The following is an 11,244-nucleotide window of genomic DNA, read 5'->3' as shown; positions in this document are numbered from 1 at the left end:
CTGACAGGCGAGTGATGCTGCCCACCTAGCACCTGCTGATCCTGCCATTTCATCTCCAACCTGTTAAATACCATGCATCCATACTGAGAATTGACTTTTTCTTTTTAAATTGCAGGATGTAAAAAGAAGATGCCATCATGTGAATGCGAAACAGCTAAATGAGAAACAGGACACCTGGGAAGGCTGAGCTGAAACTGTTTGTGCACAGGATAACAGACTGATTTGATGCTGGAGACAAGATTCAGGAAACCTCACTCCTCCAAAAGACTTTCCTGAGTGAGAGGAGAGGAACAGGAGGAAGCACACAAAAAAGCGATGGGAATTGAGGGCCATGGTTACTTGAGATAAATGGCACATCCCTGGGAGTCTAGCTGTGTAGCTCTTTGCTTTAGCTTTGTCTCACTCTGCAGCTGCTCTTTCTTTTTTGTGAGCTGTTGCTGGGTACTGCCACGGCGGCACTGGAGATTTCAAGAGCAACGTGGGTGCAGATTGTGAGGGGGGGGTGGGCAGCCCGCCTCACCATGATTCAGTTGTGGAAAGTAGTGCGGCACGTGCGACAGCTGGAGCTCCACAGATTGATCCTGCTGCTCATTGCCTTCAGCCTGATCTCCATGTGCATCCTGGCTTACTACGTCACTAACAGTCCCAAAATCAAGGAGCCACCACCCCTGCCCTTCAGTGACTGCAGCAACCAGCACCGCATCTTGATCCCACCGCAAGCCAGGTGGAGGCTCACAAAATCTGTGGACACGTCACGCACAGATCCTGTGGTGCTAGTCTTTGTGGAAAGCATTTACTCACAGCTGGGGCAGGAAATAGTAGCCATCCTGGAATCTAGCCGGTTTAAATACAGGACAGAGATTGCCCCTGGCAAAGGGGATATGCCCACTCTGACAGACAAGGATAGAGGACGCTATGCTCTTATTATCTATGAAAACATCCTTAAATATGTGAACCTAGATGCTTGGAACCGAGAGCTGCTGGACAAATACTGTGTAGAGTATGGAGTGGGGATTATAGGCTTTTTCAAAGCCAACGAGAACAGCCTGCTCAGTGCACAGCTCAAGGGTTTCCCCCTTTTCCTACATTCCAACCTGGGGCTGCGGGACTATCACATCAACCCTAGTGCTCCGCTGCTCTACGTCACCCGAGCTAATGAGGTGGAGCAGGGTCCCCTGCCTGGTGATGACTGGACTGTCTTCCAGTCAAACCACAGCACCTATGAGCCGGTGCTGTTGGCCAGCACAAAGTCCTCAGAGTCCATTCCTCACCTGGCCACCCACAAAGCATTGCATGCCACGGTGGTGCAAGACCTGGGTCTACATGATGGGATCCAGCGGGTTCTCTTCGGCAATAACCTCAATTTTTGGCTGCACAAACTCATTTTCGTGGATGCCATTGCCTACTTGACTGGCAAGCGCCTCTGTCTCACGCTTGATCGCTATATCCTCGTCGACATTGATGATATATTTGTGGGAAAAGAGGGCACGCGCATGAAAGTGTCTGATGTAGAGGTAAAACCCCCAGAATAACTACAGGCCCCAGACAAATTTCTAGTGTATGTGGTATGCCAGAAAAGTCAAGGTTGCATTTAATTTGAGTGAAGGACTTGATTGCTGCAATTGTTCTGATCTTAAACAGAGAACTAGGCTGTGAAGATGCTGAAGCACTGTATGTGACGGTCTCCACAGTTTTGCGTATTTAAATGGAGCATTTTTCATTCTGGGACCTGTAGCTGGCCTCTCTTGAATGTAAGAGGGGGATGCCTGTGGTGGTCTATCCAGCCTCCTCGCTAATACAGAAAACAAGCATATGCAAATTTCCTCTGTCAATCTGTTTGTAGCTGTAAACTCTACCTTTCAAAAGGAAAAGGCAAGTTGTGATAGAATAGAATAGAAAACCTGTATTTATTATATTATTTATTATGATATGTATAAACCGTATATATTATGTTGCAAAACTGGGGGCCAGTCCATGCGGTGTAAAATGCTGTAGTCATCTAGCTTTTCAGGACATAACTAAACTGAGAAAAGAAAGGTTTTTCTCTCACCCTTCTTTACACCCTCCTCATATCCCCAACTAGCAACCGGCATCCCTGGGAAGGGAATACCCAAAAATTCACCAGGGAAACTTGCTCAAACCAAGCCTTCCTGAGAATCAGATTCTCTGTGGCCTCGTGGTTGGGAAAGAGAAATGCCATCTTTGTGGTTTGCTTTCCTTGGCAGTTCCTTGAGTAATACAGTAGTTTATTAGGAAAAGATGTGGGAGAGGCACAGAGAGAGAGATTTTTGTGGAGAAGAGAAGACAAGTAGGAAGAAGCTAAGAAACTAAGTGCCCCTTCAAATTCTCTGTGTCCTTGAAAGTATGTGATAAAGTGCTCTCCCAAGTCTGTGATACGTCCACATATGCTGCCTCATGGACCCAAGGACTTGCCTTTGTATCTTCCCCATCAGTTCTGGTTTGCAGCCATTGAGGCGGGAGCATTGCCTGTTTCTCCAAGTGTGCTGAGGTTGTTTTCAGAGGTATGAGGCTCCAGGCCGTTCACTCTGGATTTTCCTTCAGCAGTTGCCATTAGATAGGTCCTGGAAGGAGTTCCCTGGGTACCAGGCATGGTGACAATAAGACTATGACAGCAGCTGCCTTAGCACATTTCTGAAACAACTTCGAAGTGAATTACCCTGTAATCTCTCCAAGAATCATTTGAGGCAAGGGTATAAAACAAAATAATGTTGTACATGCATGTCCCCTTATCTGAACTGAACTGTTACCTGTTCCCAGAAGCACTCTTCCACCTCACTAGGAGCCTTACCACCTTTTCTACATGTTTCATGCATCCCTGCAAGACATACCTCATTTCGTTTTTTCAGGTCTTTGAGATATTAACTTGTGCTTCTGATCCCAAGCTTAGCTTCGGGAAAAGGAAACCTTTGCATTCTGTTTGGAACTAGCTTTATCTTTTCAAATCACTTGAAGCTGCATGCCTGAAGCAGCTCTAATTGCGTGCCATTATTTATTTTACTTGCTTCATTCTTTAAAAATTCTTTAGAGCCACTCTCTAAGGAAACAGGTACAGGAAAATGTAACAGTTTTATATAACACTTATTTAAGGAAAATGCAAACATTTTCTTCATTTCACTGCAGTGTCCCTTTGTTTTGAGGTGCCGAAATGCTCTGACAGATTTATTTTTGAAGGATTACGATCTTACCTTGATCCAAAGCAGGCCCTGCACTCTCTGATCAAACTGGCAAAGGTTCTCACATCTGTGGTGTTTGTACAGGTTACAGGCCCATGTGAGAAAATAGGAGATAGGTGGCCAAAGCTCTTGGAAACAAATGCTGCTCTAGTGATGTTAAAAACAAACCCAGACAAGATAATTCCAAAAGATGCTTTGTTTGGGTTTTAACGGGGTGAAATGGAGGAATAATCTGTGATCAGTAAACAGAGAATCTCAGGCAAAGCAGATAAACCCCAGATTTATCCATTTAAAAGAAGCTCTGTGATTGCAGAGCCACGAGAGGTTAATGAATTTTTATTTTTTAAAAGCGAGAAATAACTACATGGATTTGTTGATAGCCTCTTGCCGTGGGGAGAGGGGGGGATATAATAGTGACAGAACAGCTGGCATTTTCTTTGGCCTTTTATATGAAAGCTCTGTTTCAGGGCTGTTATCTCAACACACAGCTCTTTATCCTAAAGCTTAGATTACAGTGGTTGGGGTAGCAGTTTGAAGATTGGATGCTCTGTGAAGGTATAAAATTGACTCTGCTGTCCCAGTGAGCCTGTTGGCCGCATGCCGGTCCAGAGCTTCCCGGTCGAAGTGGGAATGTAATTTGATCAAATGTGTGCCTATAGTAGATGTCCTTTGTGAGAGGAGAAATGTTTTTATTTGTGATGCTTAAAGGACAGCTGAAGAGCTTTCTTCTTGAACAAGAAAAAAAGGAATCGTGCTTGCTTTTACTTTAAAGATTATAATCTTGGATTCCTGTTTCTGCTGAAGGGCTGCAGCAGGAGCTTGCAGTCCTCCATTGAAGAGAAACAGTTGTAAATTGCACAAGGAAAATGTTTTTCCTTTGTAGAGTTTAACAGAGATTTGAGCTGCACATAATTAACAAAACAAAATCTTAGAGAATCTCTTCCCTTCTCAATTATTCCACATTCATTCTCTTCCAAAATCATAGTCCTCGGAATTTACCAAACCTCCATGGAACTGGCCAGCAAAACCCAAGTCAGAGCACTGTGGCTTCCCCTGATTTCTTCCTTGCTCCTAGAAGTTTAACCCTGTTGGGAGAGTTCTTGAATTTCACTGAATGGCATCAAGAGCTTGTAGTGACTCTCTGCAGATCCATCCGTGAGTTTATATAGATGTTTTAAAAATGTGTTGCAACAAAAGGAACAATTTAAAATTCTTTCTTCCTAACATTTGCATAGAAACAAACATTTGTCATCATTTAAGATTATAAAAAAGGCTTTTTAAAGTGACTGAAGCTTAGTCCTTTTTTGCATTGTGTCCAGAAATGTGCATTGGAATGTAAATGTCTGCCATTGAAGCCTGCAGCATGGCTGCTCCAATTAACTATTAAAGGCCTCCAGAAATACAGGTCATGCAGAGGATGTTCTCTGATAGACTGTGACAAGCGTGAAGCAGGTTTGGCCTTGATGTGGCTTAGGAGTTCTGGTGGCCAGTGCTGGGAATCTCTTGGAGACCCCATCTGTTCCTTCCTGGGCTGAGCCTTGCTGAGCTGCCAGCAGGGAGCTTCTCTGGGGAAGGGGCGTTTTGGCTAGCTAGTGGGCTTGGCTGCATCTTGGAACGATTTTTGGAATGAAAGATACTTAGAAAATATGAAACAGAAATACTTGGAGGGACTGAAGGGGCAGTTTTCTCGGGGAAGAAATACTGCTTTTTAGAGGTGGAGGATAGCTAAAATGGTAGCCCTCTGTCCAATAGCACGTGAACAACTAAATTTCTTAAATATGCACTTGAAGAACTGTTTGCAGCTGGCAAGCTGTTTTGTGTTGTAATGGATAGCCTACTCCACCTTTCTTGACTGCCTTTTATTTAAGAATCTCAGAGCACATTATGGATATAAATGAAATGCTACCTGAGTCACCTGTAAGATCCAGCTCTACAAAAGAGAAACAGAGCGCAGAGGTGTCAGAGCAGAGAGAAGTGCCCTCTTTCAGGCCCGTTCCTACATCTGCATTGTTTCTACAGCTCACAGACCTCTGTGAAGCAGCATACTGGGGAACAATGAGTGCATAATTTGTTGCAACAAATTTCCAAATATTTTACTTGGCACGGTAGTCTTTTTTATCCTCTACACCGAAAAGACATTTCTCATTCCTGCAAATCTATGCTGTGCCTCCTTATGGGTGTGGCTGTGGCTGTGAAAAGGACCCAGCATCAGCAGAAGGATGGCGTATGATTAGCAATAAACCCGCCAAGAAAGCAGGACTTCATAGGGCTCCATAGCCTCAGAATTCCCGAGGCCCCCAGGGTTCTTCCCTCGTCCCTTCCCGGACACAAAGGATTGCTGCCTGCTGGAGCAGGGCTTTTGGGGATTTATCATCAGACAGATGTGTTGTCATGGTAACCCCAGCCAGGCTTTAAATCTCCCTCTGTGCAGAGGAATGCTAAGCCTCTTAGCCACTGTCTTTACTTGCTCCACCTTCCTACTGAGCTTGAGGAGCTGTATGTGCCTTTTTGCCTTTCCTGGCAGCAGGAGGAAGTGGTGAGGCTTGGGATGGCTCTGGAGGCAAGAAAAGAAAGTGATGCTTTCCTGCCTTGAGACACTGAACAATGTGTTCAAGGTGCTGGTCCCAAGTCTGATGTGGTATTGTCATCCAGGTGGGCAGACAGGTACTTCTCTGTAGAGAGATGCACAGCTCTTAGTGCTCACTGCTGTCTGGGATGAGTCCCTGTGTCTTATGGGATTCCATCAGGGGAACTTGACCTCCTGTTGCCTGTGCCTGATCTTGTGCAGCAAAGGAGGCTTCACCCATCAGTGCTGCTGGCATGTCGCTTTTTAAAAGCACTGCCTGTGTTTGTGATAGGTTCCAGAGATGTCCTGGGCCACACATTTCCCAAAATATTACTCTTGGTTGGGGACTGGGGTAAAGATACGATAGGCTTGTGGCCATGGAGGAGCTGAGATCTTTGAAATTTGTCCCAGGCTGCATTTGATGTCACTGTCATGTGACTGTGGGAAGGAAGAATAGGCAATTAAGTGTGCCTCTAGGGAAAAGCCTGAAAGCTTGATCCCCTCAGGGAGCACATTGAGAGTGTCTGCAGCACTGCAGAAATAATCTGTCTGATCTTAGCACCTTGCTGTGTGAGAGAGGTCATGGGCTGCCTGCCTTGGGAATAAAACCGCTCAGCTTCTTGGCTCTGAGATACATTTTCAGTGGATGGGTGTTAGAAGTAAATTACAGAAGTCATCATTTTAAAATTAATGTAATGATCAGTATTTGGTCAACACTGTTTTGAAGTATTAGTAAGAGTAGTGATTTGTCAGGATATCCTTAAGTGGTAGGTGGCATGGCTGGTCCCTCTGCTGAATGAGAGTCTACATCCGTGAATGCCCTTTCACCACCCAGGGAGCAGTGTGCCTAAACGATGCCTATGGAGTGTGAGCCATGGGAAAGCACTGTTGTAGTGCTCTCTTGTGCTCCTTGGGACTGGGGAAAGATGCAGAAAGATCTGCCCATCTTAGCTGCACAGTCTGAAAAGTCTGTATGCTTTCCCCTGTATTATGTGCCAAGTTGCTTGTCCACCTACAGCAGCCACTGATCCATTGCTTTCTTAAAAAAGCTATTAAAATCTGAATAACTGCCTGGGCAAGGACCATCTCTGTCACCTGCCAACACCTGCCAGGTCCCTCACTGATTGAAAACTTCTCCCACAGAGAGCTCCACCAGTGACAGGTTCCCTGAAGCATGCAGGTAGCAGCAGAGCATGCATCTCAGGGCTTCTCTCTTTTTATTGTTTTCTAGCAGAAGAAATTTGACTGGAATTAGTCTGTGTCATACTGAGACTCAGGGCGGGGCGGGGGGCGGGGCGGGGATGGTTCTGTCAAGACTGTCATCTGCTGTCATACTTTGTACACTGCTGGACCTTGGGATTTTTGGCATTTACTTTGGAGATTTAAAGCAGACTCAGGTAAGCAAGAGAGAACCTGTAGGAGATGTGATGACTATGAATGTCAGCTCTCTCACATTTTCTTTCCAGAATCCAGGAACTTTTCCTGCTACAAAAGAGTTTTGGCACTTTCAGCAGGGACAAAGCCAGGGTATGATACCTCTCTGCTGTGGCAGGGCTGTTTGCATGAGTAGTTCTGTGAATCCATCTTTCCTCTCTAAATACAAGCCTGCTCCCTTTGGATCACTTAGTTACTCTTTGCAGTATTACTTACGACTTCTTCGACTGTGCATCATGTGCTGACCCATCCTTCTTTTCATTAACACGTAGGCTCATAGAAAGGGCAGAGGTTCAATAGCAAAGTCCCAGCAACGTGGGAGAGGAAGGGAGTGCTGAAGTTGAACCTGGAAAGAGGAAGGGATCTGAGCTTGCGAGATTTATTGTCCCTTTGCCTTAGCACAGATATTCTGGGTCCTTCAGGTTGGAGACCATCATCTGACTGTGGTTTTAAAGTGACATCATCTAGTACAGCAGGACTACTTGAATTAAAGACTCTATATGTGGAACACTTGTATACACAGGCAACAATGCCTTAGCCCCATCCTCTTCAGATACCTCTTCAGACTGAGCTGGGCACCAGTAGAGCACAGAGAAACGTTACAGAGCAGTGGAATATTAACATCTCTCTTCCTTTCATTCAAACAGGCTTTACTGAGCACCCAGAATAAGCTGAGAACTTTAGTCCCAAATTTCACTTTCAACCTGGGCTTCTCAGGAAAATTCTACCATACAGGTAAGCCCCTGGCACCCTTTGTTGCGTTGCCTCTGTACAGCCCCCATGTTCGTGTGTGTGTAACATGTTAGAATGAGCATGATTCTCTGTTGGAATGACTCGGTGTTGCAGGGTACTAGCTCCTGCTTTGAAACATTGAGCCCCTCTTCTGCCTTTTGTTTTTGCACTTCCTTTTCTGCTCTCTGTAGGTACAGACGAGGAAGATGAAGGGGATGATATGCTGCTCAAACACAGGAAAGAGTTCTGGTGGTTCCCTCACATGTGGAGTCACATGCAGCCTCATCTTTTCCACAATGTAACTGTGCTGGCTGAGCAGATGAAGCTCAACAAACAGTTTGCTGTGGTAAGGAACATTGCAGTCTGGTTCAGTCGTTGAGACTCCACTGAACCCAAATTTTGGTCTAGTAACTCAGCTGCATTTGAGCAAGGCAGTTTTCAAAGTTTAAATTGCAGTGTGGCTCCTATTGTCTTCAGGCAAGAAACACCATTCTTGTGCCTGCTTGTGCGAAGTGGAAATGTTTCCTGGCACCTGTATGGTCCCAGGCAGCTCCACTACGTTCCAGGGTGCAAATCCCAAGGTTCTTGTTTGCTGAGGTGTGAATTTTTAGCATTACCGTCCAAATCTGATTAATTTACACACTGTGGCAGTGAGAAAGAATTTCCTTTTCCATCCTTATTCTCTGTGGTTCTGTAAGGAAGTCACCTGGTGGGTAGTATGTAAGGCCACGTGTGTTAACAGCCCTATTTTTGGACTGCCCAGACAATGCTGAAGGAAGTTATTTATCTAGGAAGTCCGGGGGAAATTCCCTGGGTTTTGGCAGAGGAGGAGAAGCCTTGAGCATCCTGCACTGATTGAACAATGTCTGTTTGATGCTAACAGCTCAGAATTGAATATAGTGTACGTGTTTCTCTGAAAAGAAATGTCCTCTTCACCTTTAGTTTGGCTCTTTGGATGGTAATCCCCTTGGGAATAGCAGGCTGCCGTTTTGTGTTCCCATGACACACACAGATTAGGAGTGATCTTGAATTCAGAGCACAGTTGCAGCGTTACAGAAACAATTTAGGCTTCTTCTTCTTTTCCTGGTTAAATAACAGTGCAGTCTTGCAAAGAGGGACAAAACACAGAACACAATTACACGTATTTAATGTAAAGCAGGCTAGCAGTGGGAAGGAGAAGGTTGCTGCTTCGTTTAGGGACTCTGGTTTTATTGTACACCACCAGGGCAGAGCTGTCATCATTCATACTATTACCAAAATGCATTCGTATTGTTACCAGTGGAATTAAACCCCATGAAACCCAGCAATTTCCTGTCATTTTAGTATAGCTCTAGGCCCCATATCTTTACCCTCAACAGTCTTTTGCTTCATGTCTGCTTTTTCTTTGCATTGCTAGAAACAAGAAAGATCCCAGTCGTAATCTTCCTTTCCTGCTATATCAGTTAAGGAAATTTTGTTTTCCTCCTCTAGTGACTCAGGTCTGGGCATTGCTGGAGTGAGATGTGTCACTTAACAGTATTGATTAGTTTGTAGTAACCAAGGAACCTGACCTGAAGCTTGTGAATTAGTCTGATTTAAGCTACAGGCCAGCTACAAGACCATTCTTACAGCAGCCGTTACCAGTGCTGGATGTCTTTGTTGATATAGAATCACCCTTATATTTCTACAGATGAATAAAACAAGAGGCACAGGCAGTATTTCAGGTTTCCAGTCCTGAGAGTTTCCATGTTACTCTGTCACCTTGCTCCAACTCGAAGCCTGATGCTAAATATGATCCTTGTTAAGGGTATTGTTAGTTAAATACTGAATGATCAAGCTGCATATTCTGCTTCCAGGAGCATGGGATTCCCACAGACTTGGGCTATGCTGTAGCCCCTCATCATTCTGGCGTCTATCCTGTCCACACACAACTCTATGAGGCATGGAAATCTGTCTGGAGCATCCAAGTAACAAGCACAGAGGAATACCCCCACCTACGGCCTGCCCGGTACCGGCGTGGATTCATCCATAATGGAATCATGGTGAGAACAGCTGTACAGGCAGAACCCACTTTCCTGCCCAAGGGACAGTTTCCTGGGGACCTGAATCAAAGACATTAATCGTAATATCACCAGTGTTTCCAAAATCATTGTCAAGCAAAGAGAAAAAAACTCGGCTCAGGCCAGTTTCAGAGGTCAGGACTGACCAGAGAACAAAACCAAACACAAGACTACATTGAGATCCCCCTGACTTGTTTGCACTGCAGTGAGTAAATGGTTGGGAGGAATGTTGAAAGAGTCCTCTGAACCTATGTCTGTTATGTCCCATACTCTTCTTACTGATCTAGAGTGCCACTTTGACACATTCATGTGTTGATTCTGCAGTGTTTGCCTCTTACCTAACTCTACTTTTCTCTGATATTGCCAGGTTCTGCCTCGACAGACCTGTGGTCTTTTTACTCACACTATCTTCTATAATGAATATCCCGGTGGCTCAAAGGAGTTGGACAAGAGCATTCGTGGTGGTGAACTCTTCCTGACAGTGCTCCTGAATCCAGTAAGCTCATCTGAAAGGGGAATTGGTTGACGGGTGTCTCAGTTTGTGTGACTGATGTGGGAAAGGACTAAAGGTTACGGGAGCTTCAGTATAACCACTCATCACGGTGTGGGTGTCTCCGGTGTGATGCTAGGGAGATGTAAAAACGAGGACTAAGGAAGTACTTGTCAGTTAATGCAGCTTTGCTTTACACGCTGCCAAGGAAGCGCTGGTACTGTGTTGACAAGTGCAACGCTCCACAGATAGAAACGAGCCATGGTGACGTGCTGAGCATGGCCCAGGGTAGGTAGAGTGGGTGTTACCTAGGCTGCTGTGTCTTCATGAATTAGAAGTGAGATGTGCCTTGGCTCCTGTTCCACACACTTCTGCTGCTTGTTGGCTCCTCCCCGGCTCACTGATGAGTTTTGCTTTCTCTGAGATTTCGTTATGAAGTGTTCTACCCTTGTTTGAATATGTATATGCTTCAATTTCTGTGGGCTTTTTTTTTTTTTTTTTTGTGATGTAGCTGTCACCCTAAGACATTTTTGGGCAGTAGGGTGTAATGCAGTTGTTTCTTTTTCCTTTTCAATACCTGACAGTTCCGTCAAGCCACAACTAATGTAGTGCCTTCAACACCCTGCAGTCCCTTCCCAGTTCCTAGCCATGGATGGCAAATCACATGAGTTTCTCACTTCCCATTGAAGCTCGGAAGATGTACTAGGTGCCAAGAGACACAAAAAAATAGCTGTCATTTTTAGAAAATTCTGAATGGATAGAATTAGGAGATGAAGCTTTGTAGCCCTC

The 11,244-nt window shown here is 45.0% G+C and overlaps 1 protein-coding gene across 1 annotated transcript in view; it reads left to right on the top strand.

Moving 5' to 3' along the window:
• The first annotated feature begins 273 nt into the window (after positions 1–273).
• Positions 274–11,244, top strand: part of NDST2 (N-deacetylase/N-sulfotransferase (heparan glucosaminyl) 2) — a 23,985-nt gene continuing 13,014 nt past the window's right edge. The window contains exons 1-5 of the mRNA XM_010132751.1: positions 274–1,514; positions 7,842–7,929; positions 8,118–8,272; positions 9,762–9,947; positions 10,333–10,461. Coding sequence (XP_010131053.1) covers positions 522–1,514; positions 7,842–7,929; positions 8,118–8,272; positions 9,762–9,947; positions 10,333–10,461 — 1,551 coding nt within the window. The 5' untranslated portion in view covers positions 274–521. The remainder of the gene's footprint in view (positions 1,515–7,841; positions 7,930–8,117; positions 8,273–9,761; positions 9,948–10,332; positions 10,462–11,244) is intronic.

This window comes from Buceros rhinoceros, unplaced genomic scaffold, assembly GCF_000710305.1.
Source record: "Buceros rhinoceros silvestris isolate BGI_N320 unplaced genomic scaffold, ASM71030v1 scaffold2243, whole genome shotgun sequence".
NCBI classification, from domain to species: Eukaryota; Metazoa; Chordata; class Aves; order Bucerotiformes; family Bucerotidae; genus Buceros; species Buceros rhinoceros.
Note: the sequence above shows the minus strand (reverse complement) of the source record. Positions and strands in the feature narration are given on the sequence as shown.